A 27,878-nucleotide genomic window follows, 5' to 3' on the forward strand; every position below is an offset into this window, starting at 1 on the left:
TCCTGTAAGATTCAGCCCTTCAAATATTTCCTGAGAAGCAGCTTTCCACAGCCACAGCACAAGATGCAGAGCAGCCACAGCACTGGCTTTTGCCTTGAGGATACTCCATGTGGGTACACTAAGTATTTTCAGTAGCTTAAAAGACCACACAAAGGTAAACAAACCCATGGTAAACCCCAAAACATCTCACTGCACAAAACAAGTCAGGCCACAGTCAGATCTTTAATAAAAGCACTTGAAGTCAGTGACAAACATGATACAGCAGACATGACAACTCAGCAAAATCAAGTTGGGGGTAGCAGTGTGCTGCTGGTGTCTGCAGAGGATTGAACAAGGACCCTAAACCAAACCACGCCCTCAGTGGCTCCTCAGCTGCTCACAACACACTTGGAAAGCTAAAAGTCTCTCTTGCCTCACCCCTCCTCAAGCTGGTATGGCAGAAGCACAAGATGGGTCTTTGTTCTGATCAAAGCTGATGGAATAAATTAACCCAAGAAAAAGCTCCAGCTCTAATCTCTGAATAGGAGGCTGAGTTGATTTTACAGCAAGGAGACCAAGCAACTCATATCCTCCCTATTTCCCCCAGTTTCACAACATGCACATTACCAGGGCACAGTTGTGGAGAGGGCCTGACAGTGCCAGTCTCCTAATGAGATTCACCTGATTGGAGCAGGGCGTGGCAAAAGCATCTCCCTGCAGAAACCGTTCCCCACCTCACTGGTGAGCCTGCTCAAAGCTGTCAGCCACTTGTATGGCAAGACTACACATTCTCATTTAGTCACCTTCTGTCCTGCTCCCCTTACTGGAGCATTACAGACCAACAAAAGGTGCATAGGATTCTTTTCACTGTGACATTAGCTAAGTAACCAATTCTAATTCCAGGAGTCAGTGAACCTCTTCCACTGACAGGGCCCTGAAGGTTCCCTTGTAAGGGGAAGAGTTGTGCAGCACTGAGGGGAAAATGGCAAAAGGCTTGTCCTCAGAAGCCCAGCACACACAAGAGCTTTGGAAGGTTGTATCCCTGCACTTTGGTCTTTGGGTAGTGCCACCTGCTCAGTATCTGTAGTGGTCTGGCTTGAAGGGCCCATCTCTGGACAAGCCCAGGTATTTGGCCTGTTTGTCACTCAGCTTCGTCAGCTTCACACTCAGCTTGTCCAGATGAGCAGCAGCCACAGCTTCATCCAGCTGGAAAACAAAACATTGAGACAAGAAGATTAGAACAGAGTTTTATTAGTTCAGGAAGTCACAGTCCATAGGGAGAAATGAAAATGTGGAAACCAACAGCAGCCCCAAGGAGGACATACACTGACACAGCTTTTTTCCTGCCAACATCCCATACCTGTCTGAGCACAGACTTGTACTCACATGGAAGAGCTTGTGCTTTTGAGGGAGTCAAGCTTAAGTGAGACAAATTTTTATATAATCAAATCCATTTCAATCTCATTTACACATTCATATCCATCCAGCAAGCAAAGAGCAGAGTTCAAACTCTTCAGAGATAAGAATACCCAGTTTGGTAGAATGATAAAGCCCCAGTTTCCACTACAAAGACACCTGGACCTACCAAGTATCCTACAATATTATGTAAGTCGTAACACTGGAAAAAAATTCCTGCATTCTCCAGATATCCCATCTTAGGGGCACATGGATAATGAAATTCATTCCAGAATCTCCAATTCAGCAGATCTACTTCTATCTACTGGCACTGTCTTCATGAAGACTAAAACCAAGGTGGGCTGTAGGACACAAGCACAGAAAAGCTGATATAGTATCTCTGTCCCAGAGGTGTCAGGCAGATGTGTAAACTCAAGAAACTGAAAAAATGTATAAAGTTAGAAGGCAGTTAAGTGCGCCAGGAGAGTCAGAAAACGAACAGGAGGGTGGTGAACAAGCTGCTGTGTCAGAGGGGGATGTACAGCCAGAGGGGATATTCAGAGGCAGAAAGTACAGCACAAGCAGGGATCAGGGACAAATCTGACCATTTGTAATTCCTGCAAAACAGCAGACAATCATTGCAAAAGAAACAGATACAAGGTAAGTCTAAATCCTAGTGGCACAGAGAAAACCAGCAATATTTCCCTCATATTAGTTAAACAGACATGAAAGGCTGCAATGTAACTGAAGAGCAGTAAATCAACAAAGCAATCAAGGGCCAAACCTGCAGCTTGTGTGAACCAGCAGGGCCTAAATGATTCAAAAATTTGTCCTGGATTTCCCCATCCAAGGGCCTGTGGTAACAAAGCTACCACTCTGCTGAGCCAGGTAAAAAGCTCCATCTGCACAGGGTGTAGCTCACTGCAGCTCAGCCTGCTCACAATGACCACAGTGGACCTGCCTCTTGGGAACCAGTACAGCCAAAAGTAACAAGACAAAATCAGAAACTTAAGGGGAAATGGTTGAAATGGTGGCAATGAACCATGCAATCCACCAAAGAGTCAGGTAAACCATGAAAGAAAGAAAACTTTAGGGGAAGGCTTGTGTTTAGAAGGGAATCAAGTATTTAAGCCTAGTACATTCTGTCAGGATGCCATGAAACAAAAAAAGGAGGGTCAGAAATTGTATTCTTATCTGGTTGATTAGACTGAGGTATGAAGCTTTCACAGGTATACTTCCAGGGAATGTAAGACAGATTCCATCCACCTAAAAAGGAACAGAGTCCCTGACAATTCCCAGATGAGGTTTTCAAGCAGCAGCAGGGATCAATTGTTTCACAGCTGCTTCAGCTTGGGGACTTCAAGACTCAGACATAAGAGACACACAAAGTTAGATGAAGGTATGCAGACATTCTCACCTTAAAATCAAAGCTGAGCAGGACAGATTTGGTGCCAAGAATGTGGAGACAAGGGTTTTCCTAGATTTCCAGGAACACACATTGCAGAAATGTGTGCATGTTTGTAATGGCTGATCAAAGCAATATTCTTCCAGTCAAAGAAAGTGCAGTGTAAGGTACTTGGTAATTGTTAAATCTTACATTTGGACCTCAAAACAATTGCACAGAACAAGGATAGGCACTAACCGAAAAAATTATCAGAGAAAGCTATTTTGTTGTTTCTGACAAGGTGACTGCTTTATTCTTTGAATAAAACCCTCTGTGAAGCACAGAGGGTCAAAAGTGTTTTATCACAGTCGATGAACCTGAGGAGATCACTGCCACATGCTCCCCTAACAGGCAACTTCGTGTTTAACTGCTCTGGGCATTTCTTCTCATTTCTATGTATTTCCACCTCAAATATGCTTATTAAAAATTGTTATTCAGTGAGAGGATGAAGCCACATTTTATCAGCAACACTGGGCTCTCATTTTCAAGAGAGCTGTCAATAAGACTGTCCCTTTGAAGACAATTAACTGGCAGTTTGCTGATCCACTCCTACACTGCATTTCTGGTATGCTTGACTTGATCCTTAACTGATGAGTTTGCAAACTTAAGTTCTTCAGGAAACACCTCATTAGTAAGCACAAACATACACATTCTACTTCCCAAATGGAAAGTGTTTTCACATTTATTCTCCCACCTGGTTGTGCTCCAAAGGCAGTGGGATTTAACTCCAGCATCTCTTTCCATGAACATCTCAAATTCTCAGGCTTGTTTTGGAAAATTAAAACCATGTTAGCTTTCTAAAAGGAATGTGCAAGCTGTGACATGATCCAGACTTTTCCAAGAACAAAGAATGCAGAGATAAGTTTAAAGGGAAATCCAAGAAAATCTGGCATCTTGTGAAGTTATTAGGACCAGATTGTGATATGCTCTCTCAGGTGCAAATGGGATCGGGACTCTATCAACCAAAGTAAAAGGGATTCAGTTTCACTCCAGTTTCAACTCTGCCCATGATACTTTTCTGCTGGACAGGTTTGTAGAAGTAACAAGCTGGTTGGGTAGAAGCTTTCCAACTACCCTAAGGCAGTACAGGGCTTCCCAGCATCTTCGAGAGTCAAAAAGTGCCTGGATGTTCTGTCACAGGACAGCCAAGTCCCAGTTCTGCACACCAAAGAACAGCCCATTCACACCCAGCATGTCTAAAGCCAAACATCCTCTGAAGGACAGAACCTTCAGTAGGAAAATGAGTACAAGCACAAACAAAGCCACACCTGATGTTTGCTTCCTTACCAGCACCTTTATGTGGCTGTCACTCACCTTCTTTGGCAGGAAGTGGACCCCCACAGCATATTTGTCACTGTGGGTCCAGAGCTCGATCTGTGCCAGGACCTGGTTGGTGAAGGAGTTGCTCATGACGAAGCTGGGGTGGCCCATGGCACAGCCCAGGTTGACCAGGCGGCCCTCGGCCAACAGGATGATGTGGCGGCCGTTGCGCAGCGTGTAGCGATCCACCTGTGGGAACAGCAGTGCCACAGCCACATCAGCCATGGGGCAAACCTGGGGGGCTCAGGGGGCCTCCCCCCTTCAGCAACTGCAGCACTTCAGTTATAACAGAGACACCCCTCTCACCTCCACCCCAGGTGTTTTCAAAGCCTGCAGCAATCCTGAGCTTCACAGCACACCTATCTTGGCATCTGCTTTGTATTTAACCAGCTCTCCAATTTCTTTAACCAGCTCTCCAATTTCTTTAACCAGCTCTCCAATTCTCCTGGCTTTTCCACATGTAGTGGTATAGTCCCAGCCTGCTGTGACGGGAATGTGCTGCTAGCAGGAAATACCTAAAAAATCTACATCCACTGGTCTCAACTGGTGTGTAGTGGCAGGGAAGAGGGAACACCTTCTGCATGCAGCAGTCCAGAGCCTTGGCATCTAACACAGGGTAACAGCCAGAGCCCTCAGCCTGTTGAAGATCCCCTGGAATTGCTCCCACCTCTGCAAGGCCAATACATACAATAAACAGCTGTCCTGGCTCCTGGTGTATCCTGCTTTGCTCTTGGGGGACCACAGGCACGATCCTCCCCAAGGGAGGATCCACCCCAGGGACAGCAGGACTCTGCACACAGAATCCAGGCTCAGATGGGCTAAGGAGACAGGGCCTCAGCTGTGAGAGCCCCACACAACTCAGGAGACAGATAGTGTCACTGTCCCACACAGCTCAGGAGATAATGTCACTTAGCATGTGCCCCAGCTGCCTAGGGCAGACTGGACTCCTGCAATGTTAAACTTAAACCAGCTTCTCCTTTCCACTCTCAATAGCTCCTCTCTGCCCTGCCTTCACCCTGGAGGGAGATTACAACATTAAAGCAATAATGAAACACCAATATGGCCCATAAAGTCACAAGAATATTCAGTATTAACTGTACTTACTGCTCATGTCATACCAAGTATTTGAGAGTAGAGCACTTTGGAAATATTTAAAACAATCAGCAACCAACTTTGACAAAACTTAATGCTTCAGACCATTTATCTTCTGCTAGCACTGCAAAGCAACTGTGACAGAACTAAAAGGGTCCTTCTTTACAGCTTTATTTAAACTTTAGAAGCCAAAAGTTATTTAATATTAAGTAAAACAATTTTCAATTTTGTTCTTAAAGCTTTGGCATGTTAAGTTAAAAGACACATGTGATCAAACTGTAATTGTAAGAATACGCATTTCTGAAAAAAGATCCTTGTGCAGGTCTTTAGCAGAGATGCCAAGAACAAACCAATACAAACCATGCTTTCTGTAACAGGCATTTTGCCTTCAGAGCAGGTCTGTGCCTCCACCTGCCTGCTCCAGCTATGCTTCAATCACAGCACCATTTTCTGCTTCTCGGGTTCACATGACAGATTATTGTGATTTCAGCACGACACATGCAGGAAGTAACCACCTCAAAGAGCAGCCCTAAGTCAGCCTTGATTTCTCCTGCCCAAAAACACTCATCAAGTGGGGTAAGAATGATCCCCCCTGAGCAGCTGCAGTTGTTATTTTGGATGCCAGTTCTCCATTGTGGACCACCAGTGACAGTGCTCAGTCCACCCAAAAAACACCATATGGGCCATCATGAGATTATGGGAGGAAGTAACAAAAAATAAAGAAGGATTAAATAAAGATGGGAAGCAGAACATGAAAAACCCTGAGAACAGCTACAGTATTGCTTATAACAAACACTGCATTTACAGATTGAACTACAAAAGATAGTTGTGCAGTTAAAGTAGCATTTCAGTTTTCAAGTCTGAATTGGGTGGTTTAGACGTCAAAATATTATATCCTTTCATAATATCCACACAACTTGCCCCTGGACAGCTGCTGGCTTGTGCATAGAACCCCACACCTTCAGCAACCTGTACTGACTGGAGTTATTCAATGCACACAGAAACACAGAAAATATAAAATTAATGCACAGAAATACAAATATAGTAGTGGTACCAGCAGAAGCTTAAGTCAGTACTGTGGAAACACATCTCATATACAGGCTGATTCATAAGCTCACAAAATTGCTCCAGAAGTAGAATTCAAATTACCTAAGCGATAAGCTTCTCTCCACACTTTGACAAATGCCTCCTCCTTTTCCCCACTGGAATTTACTTAGCTCTGGACTTTTTGGCTGCTTTGCACTTCCCTTCACAATATATGGGAATAATTTATAGGCCCAAGTTTCTTGACCTTGACCTTTGCTTGACCTCTCGAGTTGAGTTTGTGCTGCAGGTCAGTCTCTGATACCCAAACAAAGCTGAGCAAGGCTGCAGTGCAAACCCAGAGCCAAACCAACCCACCAGCTTTTCAATAAAAAACCTATTTCCTCCTCACCTGTCCTCTGAAAGCAACACATCAGTCACAATGGCACAGTAAGATGTTCTTGTTAAAGTACTAAATAGCTCTTAAACCAGCCCAGTGCTCAAACTTTCATGCTGGACAGTCTCAATTACTTTGTACCTCCAGCTGAAGTTAACCACCCCTTCAGCCCTGGCATTAATCCTCTTATCAAGAGACAGGTGTCCTCACAGAAAGTCAGGGATTTTTGCTCTTGTACTATATTCCCCTCTCTGGTTCAGAATACAGAAAAGAAGCTGCCAAGCTTTAGTAAAAATCTGAATATTCAATAAGTTAGATTTCTTCAGCATTAACCCATATGGACAACCCTGACCCAAATTCCATCCTTTTCAAAAGGTAATTTTATTTGTTTTACAATCAGAAACTTGTTACAATTTTCACACCTGGGACCACACTGCACCTTATAGCACTCTGTCATCAATGCCAGACTGCTTCTCAAAGCAAAATATATGAAAAGGGATTTACTGCCTCTGTGAGGGCGGTTTGTGTGGTGTCATATTAACACCAAATTAAACCTTCAACAGTGTTTATTCTTCAAGCAGTCCAAGATTTAGTTTTAAAACAACCTGAGCTAGCAGAAAGCAGGCAGGTACCTGTGGGCTCCTCTAGGACAAGAGCTGCTGAACAGAGTCAGCTCCACTAAGGCCATGGGCAAGAACAAACTTGAACATAGTGAGCACTTGAGGGTGTAACTCCATACCTGGTTAAGGCCATGCAAAGTGTCCCAACATACCTCCCACAAACACTTGGTAAGACTTTGATGCAGGTGGCCAAGAAAGCACAGGGGAGTCATGGAAATTGGAAGGGCAGATGAAGATCTGAGAGGTATATTTGGGTGTGGTGTTATTAAAAAGTACAAAACCTGTCCCAGAATCCTGCTATCAGCAAGAACACTCCCTCTTCAAAAGGTAACCACAAGTCCCACACCAAGTCAGATAAAGCCTGGTTTGCTTTATGTGATGTTCTCCCTCAGTGCTGGTGTCAGAAAACAAATTTGATCTAATTCAGTTTTGTTTTTCTGCTTTAAGACACACAGGTAAAAACCTGAAATTTTCAGATGCTGATTTTCCTTGTGTAGCCACAGCCATAGCTAAAAGCAAATACATGGTGGGCATGCAAGCTGAGCAAGGGTAAAACATCCTGCCTGGTCTGCCCACACAGGTTTCTAAACTGAAGCCACCAAGTCTGGAAGAGAAACCTAAGTTTGGCAAAGATCCAGATAGGCTTTCCTGAGGCTTCAGTCTCAGAGTAGACTAAAAAAAATACACTACACTTTGAAAACAAAGAGGTGTGAATTTTTTCAAACCTTGACAGAATCCCAAAAGAGATTCCATTTAGATTCCCTTAGGATCACATCTGTTCTGCTACAGAGCAGTACATGAGCAAACAGCTCTACAAGAGGAAATTCAGGGCAGGCACCAGGCAATCTATGGGCTCTGCTCTTAAGTTTTATAGGGTCTCTAATGGTCTGTTCTGTATTTCTCATCTAACTTGCTTTCTGAAGCTGAGCTATGGCATTGTTTTCAGCTCAGGGCTATCAAAGCAAGCACATGTGCAAACTCCATGCCCCAAATATCAAAGCTGAATGGACTTGATTACACTAATTGTCTCTACAACAAGCACTAAGGGTAGGCTCCTGCCTCTCAAGGAACTGGGAACACATGGAGAAAGATGTACCCATACCAGGCACCTCTCCCCAGAGGGACTTGGGCACTGGCTGTAACAATCACTTTAACGCCAACCCAAGAATATCATGTGCAGCTTGTTCCAGGTTAGCAGAATCTGCATTCTGACCAGAGCAACAGTGGCTTCCAACAAAGCCAGAAACACCAAAGAACCTGAAGAGAAATACTCTCTAGAAACGGACACTGAGTAGCCATTGCTTTTTTCCAGCAGGAGAGCCTGTGGAAAGGCTGTCTCACCTGAGGTTTGACATTCACTGCCTCCACTGCATTGTCATTCAGCCACTTGGCATCAACTTCCACATCAAAATGACCAATATTACACACTATAGCATCATCCTTCATCTGCTCAAAGTGCCTGCAAAAGAAAAAAAGTTGCATCAAAAGTTAATCAAAAGCAGATGCTCTAATCCGCAGTCCTGACTAGTGCCCAGCCCAGTGACTGCACTGACTCTCACAAAGTGTGTGGGGCTGGTAACCCCTCCAGGCATGGGAAGTCTACTGGAAAAGACTTTCAAGCTTCTAGGGAAGGACATTTCCCAAGGATATAAGAGCTTACTGGCGAGAAAGTATTCTCCCAGTGTAGTAATAAAGTAATAAATTTTTTATTGGTCAAAACAAATACCTGCAGTTATTTTCCTTTTTACACAGAAAAAAAATTCTTCATGACTTTGAAGTTCCCAGGAGTTTTACATCTCTAGACACTAATAGCCTGATCTCCTGATACCTAATTTGATCTTCTATTACAACATGTGCAGTCATCATGGCAAAGAAAGGAAGGAGTCTGTGTGGAGCTGGGGTTATAAACTGACATCTACAGGGCAGTAACCAAACACTTCAGGGCAGTTCATTGAGAACAGGCTGGTTTCAGCTGCTATATGCACCCACTGATGGAATCACTTTCAACCTTTACCTGCCTCCTCTCCTCTGTTGTCATTTGTCTGGCCTAACACAGAATTCAGCCCTGATGCCCTCATTCTCCTAAAGTCAATCTATCGCTCTGCAGCTTTTGTTTCTGCACCATTAGATTCCGTAAGCCAGGAACAACTGCAATGTGGCAAAATCCAACAAAACTGACCAAAGACTTAATTTCTCACTAAATTCATGCTAAATTCTGATGTCCAGAAGTCTGACTGTGTGGTAACCCTAACCACACTGCTGACAGGTTATGATTGTATTTAAAGAAAGAAATCTAACTGTACAGGTATGCTTTCACTAAAGCAAGTGGCTTGGCCATACCTGCCCTGCACAATGTCAGTGCAGCCAGTGGTGGTGACAAAGATGTTGCCCTCTTTGCAGGCCTCCTCCATGGTTGTAACTTCATAACCTGAAAAGAGAAGAAGTTATTTCTCTAAACAACCTCCAACATTTATTAACAAGTGGGACACAACACCAGAAGCAAAAGAGTACAGAGAAAGAATGAGTCAAATGTTTCTGCCCACACCTGGCCTAGGGATGATACAAGGTAGTGGGATGCTGCTGTTGCAAAACACCAACACGGCACAAAAACCATCCATCCCTCAACCCTTTTCAAATCTGTGGGTCTGTGCATTCAATGCCCAGAGGAGTAGTCTGGGGTACAGCACTCAGACTGGGTTCAGCGGGTCGAATTGCAAAAATGCCCCCACAACACCTGCAGTTCTTGGCAGGTATGAACAGAAACGGGATAAATTGATACCAAGAGGCATAGTTACATGAGGCAACCACAGAAGAGAACAGCTCCAGAGCATCCCTGAGCTCAGCTGGAAAGACAGTATGGCATTGCTCTTTAAAAAAGCCTATTGAGGGGGTAAGGTGTTTTTTAATGGAGATTAGAGCCACACAACTTAAGGACAATCCCTCAGCCTTACCACCCTATGGTCTCTGAATTCTTGACTCCAAACACATCTTCAAGGCCTCTAGTAACAAACCCCTTCCCTAACTGCAAGGAAAGAATTCCTACAATTAAATTGGATTCAACTGTACCCCAGCAGGGACAGGGCTGAAACCCACTGAACCTTTCTTGGCCAGCTCTCATTTACTGCTCCACACTGCACTGCAGAGACCCTGTCAGATGCCCAAATTCCTGCTCTGCTTCAGCTCTCACCTTCCATGGCTGCCTGGAGCGCGTTGATGGGATCGATTTCGGTGATGATGACTCTGGCTCCGAAGCTCCGCAGGGCCTGGGCACAGCCCTTACCCACGTCCCCATATCCTGCCACCACTGCCACCTTCCCAGCAATCATGACATCTGTGGCACGCTTGATGCCATCGATGAGGGACTCTCTGCAGCCATAAAGGTTATCAAACTTGCTCTGAGGGAGAAAAAGGAGCAGTTTCAGAACAGATGAAAACCACTCAAGTGAAATTTCCTTAGAGAAAGAAAAGGGACTTCTATGCAAGTACTACAAGAGTTACTTAAATACTTTAACCACCATGAGGGATAAGAACAAGACAACCTGGTTTGATGTCTTTATTTATCCAGTTTCAGTCTGTAGGGTTATATCAGACAGAGGCTTCAACATGGTGAGAAGCATTTCATAAATACATTGTGTCTACTGACCAGCGCTTGGGCTTGCTAAAAACTTGTTAGAGGTAACCTGAATTTATTAAGTGTCTTTCACATCAATGTAGGTCTGGGTTCCTAAACCAGATGTTCACCATTTCCCTGCTGCTGTTTATCAGACAATGAACTGAACCGTATGCCACAGGAAGGCAAAGCACACCAGCATCACATCATCTATCTTTGCAAGACACATCCAGCCTGCAGATCAGTAAGCTCTCCACCTCAACCAGGAGAAACTGGTTCCTGCAACCCCAGAGGATCAAAATTACATCTTCCCCCATGAAGAGTTACCTTAACACTATCACTCACTATTGCTAAGATTTCTAAAAATTCAGCAAGCAGCCATTCTTAATAATGGTCACTGTAACCAGGATCCCCTGGATTTCAAATGCCCCATCACACAATATCCTCCTACTGTAACACTGACATTAACAGCCAGACCCTCCAATCAAAACTGCCAGAACTCATTCATCAAATATTACTTTACCCCTTGAACATCTTCCTAAACTCAAACACACCTTGTTGTGCTGATTTTTGTAATGCTTCCTCTTCTGCTAATGCTGTGCTGTGCTCCCCAAGGAAGCAATACTAAGAAATCTCCATTAACAGCAAAATTCTGGTCTCAAAGTGTGTCCTGGCTTTCTACAGTCATAGGGTACCTACCAATCCTTCTTGCTTTGACTTAACATAGCACTGTCTGCTACAGGTAATCTTAAGATTAAATTCCCAGAGGCAGCCATCTGCTCTAGTGGAAGGAACATGCACAATACCTGCAGTTCTTGTGTGAATCAAAATGGGATAAAATGCCCGTGGCAGAAAATGGTCAAAGTGTAACAAATTATACCTCAGATCCAGACGTTCCTGACTCAGTGCCTATAAACATTATCAGAGGCATAGCTGCCACTAATACATCAGAAAAAATTGTTACCAATCCTCCAAATTCTAGAGCTAGGGCCAGTTGGTATCCCTCTTTCCTCATCACCAAATTCCTCAACTGCAATCAAAGCCTTCCAGGTATCTGTACATTTCCATGCAAGTAAGAGAGTACAGAGGGTTGGATGCAGACATCTATCTGCCCCACCCAAAATATTTGAGTGGCAGAGGGGAAGAACAGAGTAGGCTGCTGTGCCTGCCTTCTCTCTCCAAATGCTAGCACAGGAACTTGGCACCACCTGGAAGTATCAGACTGGGAGAGCAGAATTTGTCAGCTCAGTTGCACATTTTCCCAGAGAACTGTAATTGTGATTAGTACAAATCTTGTACTGTATAAATACCAAACAGTACTTGAAAACAAGCCGTTGCTTGGCACTAGAATCCCAAATCCCCTCAAGAGGCTTTGTTAGAAGCGTCTGAATTTCCAAATATACTGAACAGTATTAATAATTATTATGCAAGTGGCACAAATTTTGGTGAAAAGGATGTAAAGAACTTCTTTCAACATTAACTGGATTCCAGCCTATGAAGTAAGTGTCAGGTGCATCTTAGTGAGCAGAAAGGAGACAGCAAACTGCAGAGAAGGCAGGCCAGATATGACAACTGCCAACCCAACAGGATAATATCTGTACTTGAAATAAGAGTCAGTAACTAGATTTAAAAAACATCAAGATGCATAAACCTTTAATTCCCACTATAATTCATCTGCAGCCAAAAAGCACCACCACCCTTTAAACACCATTCCACTTCATTCTCAACTCACCAGGGTTTATCCTGGGAGCAGCACTAAAGATAAGCAAGGGATAAGTATCTCTCTCCTGCCTTCCCCTTTGCAACTGCTGTTCACAGAGATCAGCCACAGGCTGACCAACCAACCTTTACCAGCACAAGCCCAAAGAGGTCACATTCTCTTTTCCAGCTGGTACCTGACACATGCCTGGGGGCTTTAAGCTACTCAGAGTGAGGAAACACTCAAGTACTGACTGTGCCCAAGAGTCATAATCTCCAGAAGTGTGTTCACACTATTAAACAGCAGAAGAATGGATGTCCTTACATACAAAACACCCCTGGATGTCCTGACAACAGTTTACAAAGACATCAAGTGTAGGAAAATGGATTGTAAGAGAATAGAGATGGTGCTGCGGGCAACCTCGCCCCTGATGAGTTGCAGCTGTACTAATTACCAAAGAGTGGAAGCAGCCTTGCCCTTAACAGGTCACAGCTGTGTCCAATAAGGATGTGTGTTATAAAAGAGTGGGTTGGCCGTGCTGAAAGAAGGAAACACTGTTGCTTGATGCTGCCCAGGGGAATTTGGAGAGAAAAGGTATGAAAATTTTACTGTAGGATAATAAACTTGATGAAATAAACACCATCTTCAGCATCAGTTGTGTAACCACTGTCAATCAAGGAGTCACTTTTGGGATATGGTGGAAACCTCTGTTCAGAACCAGATCAGGAGAAGCTCAGCAAGAGAAGGAATACTTTCATGGGAATGACAACATTCCAACACCAAGCTGGCCAGAGAGCAGAATACTGCAGAAGGGCTCTGTCTGTATTACCTTAGTGACAGAGTCATTCACATTGATAGCAGGCACTTTCAGGGTCCCACTGGCCTTCATCTTGTACAGGTTGTGAACCCCAGTGGTTGTCTCTTCTGAAATACCTCTAATTCCTGTGGGAAGAGTAAAGGGATTCACCTTAGTTGGAGTCAATGCTGTGCAGACCAGCCCATCCAGGTGCTGGGAGCATCCCCCAGAAGCTTAAGTTAAACATACCCTTGGAAGAGAGCAAGGAAGAGATGAAAACCCTCAAACAGCTGGAGAAACACCAGAGGATGTGCTTCAGGGCCACACACCTCTGCACCTGCCGGAGTGGGCTGCAGCAGCCCGGCTCCCAGGGAAGGCAGGCGGGTGCCTTGCAGCCCCTCGGGGCTGGTTTGCCCGGGGTGAGAGGATCGGGGCCGGGGCAGCCCCCGCCCTGCCTCAGCCTCGCCCTCAGCCCCGGCCCGGCCGCGCTCCGCGGCGCCGCAGCGCCCTCTGCTGGCAGTCCGGAGCGCCCCCAGCCCACACGGACCGACAGACTGTCCTGAGCTGGGAGGGACCCCCAGGATCCCCCAGCCCAGCCCTGGCCCTGCCCAGACCCCCCAACAACCCCACCCTGGGCATCCCTGGCAGCGCTGTCCAAACGCTCCTGGAGCTCTGGCAGCCTCGGGGCCGTGCCCATTCCCTGGGGAGCCTGGGCAGTGCCAGCACCTCTGGGGAAGAACCTTGCCCTGACATCCAGCCTGAGCCTCCCTAGAACAGCTCCTGCTCCTGGTCACAGAGAAGAAATCAGCGTCTTCCTCTTCTCTTCCCCTCACAGAACTGCAATGAGCTCTGCCCTCAGGCTGCTTTAGCTGAACAGATCAAGTGCCCTTAGCCCTCCTCATATGGCTCAAGGTCATTCGCCATCCTTTGGACGTTCTCTAATAGTTTAATGTTTTTCTTATATTGCAGTGATCAAAACCACAGAATATTCAAGGTGAGGCTGCCCAAGCCCAGAGCAGGGCAAGACAAACCCCTCCCTTGACCAGCTGGTGATGTTCCTCATTACACAATTACACTGGTCCTCCTGGCTCCAGAGCACTGCCCACTCATAGATGCCAAGTCTGGTCCAAAACCATCCTCACTCCTCAAAAAACCCAGCTGTGAGCTGGTGCAAGCCCAGACAGAGAATTCTGCATGCAATTCAACATGGTTTTCACAGCAGAACTTGGACAGATTCTCCAGTGGAGCCTGAGACTGAGCCATGAGACCCTCCCATTCCTCCCCAGACCACTCTGTAGCTAATGAGGGAAACGAGACCAACAGGACTAGAAGGGAAAAAGCTGATGAACTGGATTAGAGAAAGCTCCAGAGAGAGGTCACTGCAGCTTTTTAACACTTGAAGTGGGCTTACACAATGTGGACAGACTGTTGCAACAGGACAAGGGGGAATGGTTTTAAATTGAAAGACAGTGATTTAGGCTAGATATAACACAGCTGCTTTTTTTACAATGAGGTTAGCATATGCCCTGAGAAGTGCCACACGCCCTATCCCTGGGAACATTCAAAGGGCTCTGAGCAACCTGAGTTGAAGGTGTCCTGCCTATTGCAGGCAGGTTGGAATAGATGGCCTTTAAAAGGTCCCTCCCAACACAAACCATTCTGTGATTCTATGATTAGTCTGACTGATCCCCACCACTTCTATTTCAGCATAGAGCCCTTGATAGCCCCACTCCCCTGATGGTCACCTGCTGGTGATGCATGGGAATGCATTCAGGCTTTGGCATATTTAGGGCTTGCTTGGAGGAGACTTTCAAGTTCACAGTGCAGCCTTGTGCACAGTGAAATGGAGGATCTGTAGACAGTTTCCCAAAAGCATCAGTTTCCAGAGCATCTGCCTGGGTCATGGACAGTCATCCCCTTCAAGGAAAGCTTTTGGAGGTCACATCAGGAACGTCCAGTTCAAACCTGCCCTCTCTCTTCCTGTGTACCTGGCAAATAGGAGACACTCCTCATCCTTCAAAGGCTCTCCAGAGGTAAGTCCTGAGCTTAGCAGATTGTCTTTCCATGGCACTAAGCAGACCTCACATCCCATATGCCAACAGCTTCCCCTCCCCAGAGGCACCCCAGCAATGCCCTGCTGCCATTTTCAGCTGGTCTAAACCACTCTGCAGCTGCTCCAAGCACTGCCTACACCACTCATGGTCAATGCCTGAGTGACTGGAGAGCAGAGAAGGGTCTGCAGCAAGGACAAGCTTGAATTAAACTGACACAGCCTTGCTAAATGCTCAGACTTGCTTTGCCCTGTATTTCTCACCTGAGCAATGAGCAAGTCTGATCAATGAATCACAAATGAGCCAATGTTCCCCCCACATAGCTTTTGCACAGATGCCAGAGACCTCCTTTGCACAGATGACTTTCACCTTTGGTCAGTTGTTATTTTCCTCCTTTGTTCCTTTGTTTATCTTGGTGTTAAGGGCATTTGGCTTAATGGAATAAGCCAACAGTACAAAGGCCATTCTCCCCAACTGCAGGCACACTTCAGAAGAGGGGAAGCTTACTGAGCAGGTCCACACACACATTTAACACATCTCCTGGTTGAATGAACATTTTTCAACTGTTTGCTGCACACTAGGACCAAACTATTTAAATTAGAAGCAGCTGAAGCATAGAAGACAATTCCCTCTGAAATTAGCCCAAAGAGCTTATGCAGCCTTTAAATGGAAAATGTCATTTTCAGCTGCCTCATGCCAAAATGTCTCCTGTGCTCACAATCTACACACTGTGCATGGTCTGCCAATGCCACTCTTGTTCCACCTCCACAGAGGTCAGATATCCCCACAAGCCCTTAGGATATATTAGCCTCTGTTAGCTATAAGATACCGAAAATGGATGCTACACTGCTTCATTTAAGCAGACTTTGCAGCAAAGGGCTAAGCACAGATCTCAGATTAAGAAGATCAGGACTAAGATTACTCTGTGAGTCCCATTCTGGAAGTCTTGCTGTTTCCAAGGAGCAATGGACTGGAAGTTAAAACAGATCAAGTTTGCAATCCTCTACAGAAATCAGTCTTAATTTACTGAACTTCTGCAAGGAGCTTTTCAACTACAGCCAGTTTGGGAAGGGAAACACTGACAAGTATTGCATCTTCCCTAGACGCCTTAAAACCCCAGAGTAAGAGTTATTTCCATGAATTCAGGAAGCAAACCCACACGGGGATGTTTTTTCAGAGGCAGGCTACAGATGGACACCAAGACATTAGACAGTTCAAGAGCCATTGTCCTACTGCATTGTATTATGCCAGTCCCTCCCACATCAGGATCAAAAGACAAGCAAGAGGGTGAAAAGGGATGGAGAGGAGAAAGAAGTACAACAGGAGGGCTGAAAGTATGAAAGGAGCTCAGCTCAAAGACTCCGGGAACAAGGACACCAACCAAGGTGTGCATGGCAGGGAAACAACCCTGCAAAACAGAATGAACATGGAAAACTTTCATTAGCCTCTGAAAAGACAATTAAGACAGAGGGATTATCAGTGGTGGTATTCTTTGGCATCCAACAGGGGAAAAGCAAGAGGTCATGAGTATCACACAGAGGCAACCCAGAAACTGTAAAACCTTTGATGGAAGAGAGGCTAAGCAAAGACCAATAAAAAACTTTCATTACAGTTTAAATAACACAAAGATGTTGAGCATTGGATTATGAGTGACATCAGGCTGAGGATGAAGGACAAAAGTGAGGCCTGTCACAGAGAAAGTTTCTCTCTTCCTGGTGCTCCTACCTGCAGCAGCACACAGAAGAGGAGCTCCCCTCACACAGCCCTGTTCACAGGCTGCCACCTTCAGATTTTTTCCTCCTATCTTCCTACTAAAGCAGAGCACGACTCAGAGGAGAGCTGATCCAGCAGACTTCTACAGCAACCTCCCCTCTGCAAAAGCATGAACACACCCCACTGTATCACCCACCAATTTCCTTCACATCCCAGACCAAATGTGCCCTTTAACAACTCTGGGCACACATCTTGCTGCAGCACAGCTGATGGACACTGGCAGGGCTGAGGAGTGTCTGTCATACTTCACCAGGCACAGATCAACCTGTTCATGTCAAATTCCCTTCACATAAATCTTTTACATAAACACATGCTAGCAACACTACACTGCTATGTTTTACTAACTTGCATGGAAGGCAAATCAAAGCAAGAGTCCCTGACTCCATCAGCATCTTCACTGATAAACTGAATGACTATTTAAGGTAGAAAACTGCTCCTTTTCCACAGAAGGCTACAGGTAGTCACAACTTCATTCAGAACTGCACTAAGACAGCCCTCTTCCAGGAAGCTTTTGGTATGACATCAGAACTAGTGGTCATTCTCAGGTAATGGGCACAGTGAAACACTGCCAGGACAAATCAATGCAGCTTATGTGCTACAGAGCAAAGGTAGAAACAGCTCCTGCAGGTCAGAGATTCTGGTCTTGAACTGTAAGGAATTTTCACAGCCTGCTTGCACATGCCTGTCCCTCTTCCCCCACCCCTTTTCACACCAGCAGTGAATTCCTGCAGAAACACCCCCTGCAAACATCCTCCCAGGCAGAATCGTGCCTGCCAAAACAAAATACAAGTCACCTTTCAGCAGCTGTGGGTATTTGGTATGAACTAGGTTGGTAAGATCTCCACCATCATCCAAAATCATGTTGAGGGGCTGCCCATCCTTGAAGTACAGGGTCTGCTCAATGCACCACAAGTATTCCTCATCTGTCTCCCCTTTCCAGGCAAACACTGCATGGGAACAAACACAAACCATTAGCCAGTTTCTTACTCAGCATGTAGTAAAGCAGCCAAAGGAAGATTTCATCAGCAGCTCCCAGCAGCAGCTGACAGACAGATAATTATCTGTGCCCACAGGGCAACAAAGACATTTGCACTGAAAAACAGACTTCAGAATAATCATTGTTTCAGATCACAAACAAGGTCAAAATTTTGAGACTTCATTACTTTCCTTATTCGTCTTCCCTATTAAAAAGGAGAAGACAAAGCAAACTAAAAAAGACTCACATCCACAGCACCCCACTCATTAGAAATAGGCACTGGACACATTGTTACAGATAAATGAAAACAACTACAGGATTTTCTAGCACAGCAGAAAAGAGGGACCAGACTTCAGCACGAGCTAAGCAGCAGAATATAAACTCTTCAGCAACTCTGAATTTAAATTCTAGTCTCTAGCCCAGCACTAAAATCCAAGTTGAGGTGCCTCATCTGTTCTAATTGCAGTGTATTTCTATGCCAGTACAGCCCCAGCAACTGGTTGCCACCACTGGCATGCTGCATCCACCAGGATTTATGTCTTTCCAGGCACCTGTACCGTCTTCACACTATACTCAATCCTAGAAGTACTCAACCACTCAAGCACATTATTTACACACCCCAACACTTGGCTAAATTGTTATGTTTTCACTGTTTACACAGAAAACTGACCTGAGCCATGAAGAGCCAATCATGCAGTTACCTATTCTGAAGTAATGTGTATCAGGATCTCATATTGAAGCCAAAGGACCACCCACCATTCCTCCACTGTTTCAAATTCAGTATGTGAAGTGCAAAAATAACAAAAAGAGCAAGTTCCAAAAATAAGGATAAAGGGCAAATACTTTAACAGTCAACCTGTAAATGGCTCTTCAGTTGAGTTTTGGGTGTTGAAAGCAGTGAGGAAGACAACCCAACGTCTAAAGAATCCCATGTGGCCCTTTGACATCCCACACCAGAGGCAATGCCTGAAGCTGGTAGCGCCAAAGGAGCTGATGAAGGGATCACTTTGTTGCCACAGAATGCGCCACAGCTAGGGAAAGACTTGTGGCAATAGATAATTACAATAGAAATGAGACACCTCCCAAAGCAGACTGCCAGAAACCAGATTTAGCCTGTGCCAACAGCTGGGCTCAGGAAGTGCAGTTCCCAGCACTGAGGATTGCTTCCTTCAGCTGAGTTACACAGCAAACAGCTGCAGGTACTATACTGATCCGTGAGGAATTGCTCTTTATTGGAACATGACTGTAAGAAGAGAGCAGCATCCTGATACAGCACTTAAGGGACATTAGGCAGGAATACAGCTGGGCCAATTCTAGAATAGAATTTAAATATCTTGGGTATTGACCCTGCCACTGTTGTGTAAGGCAGTTCCCTTACCTATCCCAATCCCTATTTAGCACAGAGCTTGCTGGAAAGCACCAAACACCTCCAGCTACACACACCTACATCCCACTCCATTTCATCACCCATCCCATCGTCTTAATGAGCTCGAACACAGAGCCCAACAGCAGCCTTTGCTGGGAGACCTGTGCACAGGGTGATGCAACACAGCCTGCATCAAATGTCCTGGTTTGTAACAACCACTGTTTCGATGGGCTGTTTCTATCCTCTAGCATGTTCAGAGGAGCTTGATGTGTACACAGTTTGATTTAGCAGGAACAGGCAGTACAGCCCAACTCTGCCAAACCAGAACATGGAAAACTTACCAGGGATACCAGCTTTTGCAATAGCAGCTGCAGCGTGGTCCTGAGTGGAGAAAATGTTGCAGCTTGACCATTGTACCTGGAAAATAACCAAGTTTTGTTTGCTGAACAAAGTTCTGAGATATCTCTATCAAACACAGGAGTTAAAAAGGGGGGCAAGAGCAGAAAGAAATTAGTGCAGATTCCTGCCTTTTTCAGTAGCTCTGCAAAGATAAGGTGAGAACTGTGTGTCTGACTAAATCAGGGAAAATAATGTCACACAGAAAGAATGTGAATTAGCTTTAGTTGTGCCATATATTCAGCTATCTCCTTGCTCACAAGCACTTCTCCCAGACAGCCAGAGCATACTCCAGATCTTCAGGGGTGCTCAACAGGGTAGGTTTGGGAAATTTTGGTCAATAAAGGTCAGATTTTCACAACAGCCCTATAGCAAGTGCCCGCAGAGTACGGACATGCAGCAACACACCTGCTGGCACTCACAAGAGTCAGAAATGCAGCTGAAACACTACATTCAATCCAGGCATTTTCTAAGATTATGATTACCCACTTCCCAATCTGTGCTCCACTCATGGGAGCCTTTCCAGCTGAGCTAATTGTTTGCCTCAGATTTCATAACTATGCTCAGGCACCTAGAAAAGCAACAGCATGTTGCTGAGTTGCACCGAAAAGGATCTGCACACCTACCACAGCTCAAAGCACCCAGAGCCACATACCCTCTTCTCCCCACAGGACTGAATGGCAGCTAGTTGCACGTTCACTCGTTACAGAGCTTGAGTAGAGAGGGCAATGAGACAATCATCCAGCCTGTTTTCAGATATTCATCCCACTTGATCAAAAAATGACATTTCCAAGTAAAGGGTGCAGTAGGAAGCAGCCTACACTACCAACACTCGTCATGAAAACACACCTGGAAAGAGCAGAGGAAAAGAGAATCCATAACCTAAAGCTGCACCCCCTCACTTGGGTTTTTTGCAAGCTTCCCCCATACCAGCAGAGATGACATCAGGAGGTGTCATGACATTCAAAGTATACAAAATACCTATGTATTGTTTACACTTCAGACCTGTGGTAGTGACATAGAACCTAAAATAACTGGCACACCTGATGGGCTCAGACCCTAGTATTTACATCAAGGGTTATAGAAAGGATTAATTTTTGCTACAAATTCTTATTATTTATATTATAGAATTTATTCTTATTATATTACAGAACTTATACTCTGAAGTAGAGTATTTATTCTATTTATTAACCCAGCCAAAAAATGGACAGCAAGATTACTATGCTGCAGTGAGCTACATCCTCATTACATGGGTATGATTTTATCAGTTTCACTCCTCCCTCCCTGGCACCAAAGTTCTGACAGAACAGATGAACCAGGGCTGAATCCAAACTCAGATTAAAGCCTAAACTAATCCACAGGCATCAGGTCAAGGAGTTAACACAGCGGCACACACCTTTAAAGGTACAACCACATCTTAGAGAAACCAAATCTCTGCAGGTATGTCCCTGAATGACTTGGATGAATCCCTTGTAACACTGACCTGAGATTATGCTCTGCTTAAAGCAGCTTGGCAATGCTTAACTAAGCACACAGCTACTTCCTAGGCCAGCAATACTGGATACATCAATCAAAAGGAGCAGCAAGAAGCTTCCCAAATTTCAACAACTACTGCTTCCTTTTGAATCCTGCTGAGGGACAGGATTTTTCCTTCCACAAAGAGTGGCTGGAACAAAGCCAGAAGTGTACCTCCACTTTGAAGCTCTCCTTCAGCAATGCACCATTTGGAACCACAGGACAGCTCTGAACAGGCTGGGGAACACCTGCACAGCAGGATGTGCCAGGCTGACCTGGCAGTGTCCATACCTGCCTTCTTCTATTTTTGAGGAAACACCTTCACTGCTACAGAGAAAACTCCTCCTCCCAATGCCTTTCAATCAGCATGATACTGTTCAATTCTTTACTGTTCCCAGAGAGGGATCCCACACAGGGCACCTCTTGGTAGCCAAACTGCAGGAAGAAGGAACTTCAGATCATACACATACCTAACAATCCATCAAAATTCCAGTCAGCTCCCTGCTCAGCACACAAGCAACGCAGATTGTGCTCAGATACCTGGCTTTCCTCATGCCCTGTACAGCTAACACTCAGCTGTGATGTCTGGAGTTCATTTAGCAAGTCAGGCATGGGATACAAGGCTGTAAATGGCTTCTATGTATCTCAGACTTTTATTTGGATGAGAGTAACTGGTCCACAGTCTCGCAAAAAAATCAGTGGAGACGGCCGTCCTCAATCCCTGAGGCACACTGCATCCCTGTTGTTTTCCTGCACAGATCAAGAGCAGCATGAGCTCTCAGAGAACTTCATTAGATTTTGCTGACTTTACCAGAGCAGAGTGGGGTTCTTAATACAGGCTAATCTGTGCTGGAGGCAGTCCCTAGAGCTGCAGCACGAGCAGCCACACCACTGCAAGCCCAAGCACAGCATGACTGCATGGGAGCAGCTGTGAGCACTGCCCAGGGCACAACAGGCACTCAAAGCTGAAGCTTGTCCACAGGGAACACACACACCCCACACTCCAAGGGTGCTGAGGACAGGCAACAAGCATCTTGCTCAAGGAGAGAATATATAATCCATCCATGTGGAGACTGCAGCCTCATCCAAAAAGTACAGACATTTGCCAGGATTCCATAAGGTGTTACATAAGCAGAAGCAGTGACCTGGCAGAGCATTACCCAAGAGCTGAGGGAGAAACTCAGAGCCACATTACCTCAGCCCCCAGCACGATGAGGGTCTCTATGAGCACTGCTGTCTGTACCGTCATGTGGAGGCAGCCAGCGATGCGGGCACCTTTCAGGGGCTTGGATGAAGAGTACATCTCCCTCATCTTCATCAGCCCTGGCATCTCATTCTCTGCAATCTCAATGGCCTTGCGACCCCAGTCTGCAAGGCTGATGTCAGCTGCAAGAGAAGCAGAACAGATGTCAGAGTTTGAGTAGCTGAGACCTTGGTATCTGTTCACACACTTGTGGGTAGGCCCTGGCTGCAACAGCTGAACAGAACACCCAGCAACAGCTGGGAGACAGAGCTGCAGAAAACAAACCCTAGGCCAGCTACTCCCTGCTTCTTCGCTAAGGTACACAGGCTCTTAGATTAATTTAGACCAAACCTAACAGCCCCTCTAAAAAAAAAAAAGCATGCTATTGCAAGAGGGTATAAATCAACTATGATCTAGCACATGGACATCCCAAGGCCCATGAATTCAGTAAGCCAGCACCTTAAACACTTCTTGGAGACACTCCCCAAGAGTCCAAAACTTCCTATAGGGACTGGCTTCCATAGTATTGACCTGAACGTGAGGGAGGGGTTGGTTGTAGGACAGCAGCTTCCCACACAGAGAATACTCCCTAAGAATGAACGCGGAGCTGAGCCCAGCTTATCTCCCAACTCCTCACAGTAAAACTGCAGGTCCTTCCTCACTGGTCCTTCCCCCTTAGATCCACAAAAATTATTTTAAGTGACTGTAATTACCTTAGCTACAGTATACTTCTACTTTTATAAAAAGGATCTACAGCAGAAAAGTCCAGCAAAAAATGAGCAAGAGAGACTTCTGACAGGCTCACTGCATTCACCATGGATGTTCAACCCCAGCCTTAAAAACACAAGGGTCAAGCAGAATGCCCAGCTGCATCAACTCTGCAGCACCAGCCAACACAGTGTCCTTCTTACTCAGTTTGAGATTCTTTGAAAGATTTCAGAAGTTCACCATTCGATTCAGACCATAGTCAGATGCTTTTCTGTCACCTACCTCGTGAACACAGACTGTTTAGAGCACTGGGAAACACCAGGACTCCGAGTCAGACTGCCAGGTTTAATACAGACATGCTAATTGCATTTTGCTGCAGAATGACGCCTGAGGCCGCTGAAGCTAGAGCTGACTGGAACATAGCCTGTACACCAAAGGGACTGAAAACTGCCTTAAAACAGGCAAGGAAAAGACCATGGAAACAAATACATTAAGAGGAGGTGGTTTAATCTTACCCCTGTTAAGGGCTTGGTAGCTTTACTAGGGCTTCTTAAAAAATATCCTGCAGTATTTTAGGTCCAGAGCCTCCAGGGTAAATTATTTATGAATCTGAGCCTTACAGACTAATGTCCTTTTCTTTGAATGAAGCCTCTAAGGAACACCCAACTCTTTATAAAAGCTGGGGCTCTTTTTGGAGTTTCAGGTCTACAGAAATACCCGCCAAAACCTTCAGGGCGCATGACTCAAAGGTCCCAGGATGGGAAATTCACCTTCGGAGCTAAGCCTGTTCCCGCCAAGGGCTCTGAGCAGCAAGGGAGGGACGGGGCAGCCGGGCCGGCAGAGCGGCACAACGGCGAGTAGTGAGCCAGTGGTGCAGCTCCCCCGAGCCCCCTTCCCCCGCGGTGGCTCCCCCAGCTCAGGCCCGGCTCCGCCGCCGGCAGGACCCGCCGTCCTCCCCGCTGCGGCCGCATCGAGCGCGGCGCCGCGGCCGCCGAGGCCGCGCTCCCCGCCCGTGCTCGCCCCGGTTCGGGGGAGGCGTCGAGCCCCGCGGGGCCGGCCAGAGGCTCGCACTCACCCACTTTGTAGGGCAGCCGATCCGACATGGTGGAGCAGCGGGGCCGACGGGCACAAGGAGGCAATAGTAGCACCGAGCGCGCTTTAAGTAGAGGCGGTGCCGCCTGCGTGAGGCGGGGCCGGGTTGCGTTTGGGCGCTGGGCCCGGGCGGCGCTTCCTCCGGGCCGGCCGGGGGCCCGCCTCCTCTGAGGGCAGCGAGAGCGTGGAGTCGGCGGGGCTGGGTCGTCCTCAGAACCTGCCTCGTCTCCAGAATTTGTCCCGTTCCCAGAACCTGCCCCTGGTACGGCCTCTGCCGCAGCGTCAGCCCCGTGCCCGAGCAGGCTCTGGCGGCCGCTGCTCTCACCGCTACCGGTGCCAGCACAGGAGCCGGTGTATAAATATCTGCAGGGATGGCTCAGAGTTCTGCTCCGTGGGACCCAGCAACGGAATAAGAGGCAACGGGCAGAAACTGAAGGGAGTTCCACCTGAACATGAGGAAGACCTTCTTTATTTTGCAAGTGACCACTCACTGGAACAGATTGTCCAGAGAGGCTGTGGACTCTCATTCACTGGAGATATTCCAGATCCGTGCTGTGGGATGACTCTGACTCAGGATGTGGGACCAGAAGCCCCAGCGTGGTACCTTTCAGCCTCACCCGTTCTGGGATTCTGTGACCCAGAGCCACATAAAGCTGCAGCAGGTCCCAGGGCAGTGCCAGGAACAGCCCTGATTCCCGATGCCAGGCCTGGCCCCGTGGGCACTGAGCATGCAGGACTCCCTGTCTCACTTTCCCAAGAGGATCCCACGAGATGTTCAGTGTGAAGTATCACCCTGGGGCACACAGACCCCTCACTGCACTGAGGAACAAGGCAGTGGACAGGATACAACTGGTGAGACGCCAGGCAGAGCTGCGGCCAAGGTGTGGGCAGCTCTATCAGCCTGGACCTTGGACTTGGCTGCAGGCAGTTCCCCTCCCCAGCCTGCAGCCCTCTGCCAGGTGCTGGGCAGGGATGCCGGCCCCCAGGCACAGCCAATGCGCACTGGGCACGCAGGAGGCACAGCCCCACTTTGGCCTTGCCTGTGGGTCATGCACACATTTGTTTCTGTTCTAACATCTGAAATACGTTTTTCATAAGCCTCAGTCATGAACTGGGACGAACTTTCCAGCCACACTGTTGTACACATATCTCCTTTAACCTGTGAAATACATAAGAGTGAGGATTTTCTCAAAATTACACAGAATTTCTCATTAAATTATTTTGAAAAGTTTGAAATAATTCTCAGTGCAGAGTTTATCCTGAGACTCCAGTTCCCAGTCCACCCTGTAAAGGAGGGTAAATATTTTTTAGGTGAGCAGCAACTGATCTTCAGTGACTGTCCTACAGTGAACAGACCACAGAAAGACAGAAATTCTGGTAGAACACCTGGACAGACAATCAGTACACGTGGAAATGGCAGAATTTCTGTATAATACTCAGAGTGCTGCAGAGGCGCTGGCACACCTGATACCATACAAAGAGTTCTGTAAATCAAAAGGTGCCCAGTGCAGGCTTGATTCCTTTCATTTTATCCCTCAACACCAGAGTGCATTTAGTTCCTCTCCAGGGATAACACAAAATTCCCTACTGGTGCCCATGAAGCTGCAGCCCCTCCCGGGCTCACCCCTGCCCCAGCTCTGGGGTCCTGAGCACAGAAGGAGCTGGAGCTGTTGGAGGCAAGGCAGTGGAGGCCCCAGAGATGCCGCAGGCTGGAGCCCCTCTGCTCTGAGGAAAGGCTGAGAGAGCAGGGGCTGCTCAGCCAGGAGGAGAGAAGACCTTGAGGAGGCTTCACTGCGGCCAAGCAGGACTTGGAGGGGCCCGGGGGAAGGATGGGGACAGAGTGCTCAGCAGAGCCTGTGGCCAGAGGAGAAGGGGGCATGGCTACAAACTAGAGGAGCTCAATTTAACTTTGATCTGAGGAAGATGTTTTTCTCCCATGAGGGTGGTGAGGCTCTGGCACAGCAGAATGGCTGTGATATGCCATCCATGGAAACATTCAAGGTCGTGTTGGACAGGGCCCTAAGTGACCTGGACTGGTTGATCAGGTTGGAATGAGATATCTTTAGGGACCCACCCAAGCAAAATTATTCAAGGATTCAATCATTTTACGACAAAAAGTGCCCAGTTTGGAGGGGCCCTGGAACTCCTGTCACATCACAACTCCCAGATTCATCGTATCACAGCCAGTGTTCCAGGTGGAACTTCCAGCATCTCTTGATGAGCACAACACAACTATTTCCCTGTAGCCAGCAGAGTCTCCAGTCTTCTTCGAGACCAACCACCCTTCACCCTAATTGCATCAGCCTGGACTCAGCTGCTTCTTGCTATTGGCATCAGTCCTGAGTTCATCCTGTGCCTTGATCTCAGCACCAATCCCAGCAGGATGTGCACTCCTGTCCCAGTGAAGGTACAGTGCCATTCCAGGGAGGGGGGCACCCCCTGACTGCCCAGGCAGGCTGGAGCTCTGTGGGGATGGTGTGGGACAGGGACCCCACCGTGAGGTTGTGCTGCCTCATGCAGGCAGCCAGAGACACTGAGAAGGAGATATAAGTGGATATGGATAATGAAGAGAGCATGGAATTAGATGGAGAAGAGACTGTAGAGGAGATGGAGGTCAGTGAGATGGAGGAGCTGGAGGAGATGATGGAAGCTGATACAGAGGAAGAGATGGAGGACATGGAGGTGGATCAGGAAGATGAGGTGGAAAACATGATCCTGGGATGAAGACCGAGCCCAGCACAGGACAGGCAGGTGCTGGCCATGCCCTGCCCACAGGCAGAGTGGGTCCCCTGCTGCCAGGCTGGGGCTGGGCTGGGTGGCCCCGCTCAGGGACCCGGTGCTGCCCAGGGCGTCCCTGGATTGTGGTGGCACAAGCACCACCCCTGTCCTGCCCTGCACTTGCTTTGTCCCACGCAAGCCCCGTGCCAGCGCCTGGGGCCCGGCTCCCACCCCAGCTGGGCTCAGTGCTGGTGGCAGAGTCCCGCTGTGCCAGTGTGTGCCAGCCTGGGGGCACAGGGAACAGCCCTCAGGGCTGGGCTGGAGGGGCCATGATGCCTCCTCTCTTGCAGGAATAACAGAGATGATAGACACAGTCCCTTCTGTATTTAGATATCTGAATTGTCTGGTTCTTCTATAAATATGTTTATTAGATTCCAGGTGTTCTATAGGGCCCTTATACAGTAAATATATTTCTGAGGCTGTTGATTTTATATATGTCCTTTAGTCTGTAAATATGTTTGTTACTGTTTTTAGATAGATCTTTAAACTGTAAGTATTTTTATAATTTTTTTCATAAGAATTCTCATATCATACATACTTTCCATAGTATTATTATTGTATAAACCACTACACTACTGTTGTGTAAATAAATTATCCTTGTTTGT

General features: G+C 46.8%; 1 protein-coding gene across 2 annotated transcripts; it reads right to left on the reverse strand.

Annotated features, from left to right (window-relative positions):
• Positions 1-203: 203 nt before the first annotated feature.
• AHCY (adenosylhomocysteinase) lies at positions 204-27,878 on the reverse strand. 2 transcript variants are annotated; one of them, XM_023940096.2, is made up of 10 exons: positions 24,479-27,878; positions 22,648-22,838; positions 19,883-19,958; positions 17,994-18,146; positions 13,409-13,521; positions 10,458-10,665; positions 9,611-9,698; positions 8,612-8,729; positions 4,133-4,327; positions 204-1,185 (listed from the first exon to the last, which is right to left on the reverse strand). In XM_023940096.2, exons 1-10 carry the CDS (start codon positions 25,020-25,022, stop codon positions 1,054-1,056), a joined length of 1,818 nt encoding a protein of 605 aa, XP_023795864.2. In that variant the 5' UTR covers positions 25,023-27,878; the 3' UTR covers positions 204-1,053. The 2 variants fall into 2 exon arrangements, with proteins under 2 accessions (XP_023795864.2, XP_023795865.2); XM_023940097.2 differs by lacking the exon at positions 17,994-18,146.

Source organism: Cyanistes caeruleus, chromosome 16 (genome assembly GCF_971803275.1).
Source record: "Cyanistes caeruleus chromosome 16, bCyaCae1.hap1.1, whole genome shotgun sequence".
Taxonomy (NCBI): Eukaryota; Metazoa; Chordata; class Aves; order Passeriformes; family Paridae; genus Cyanistes; species Cyanistes caeruleus.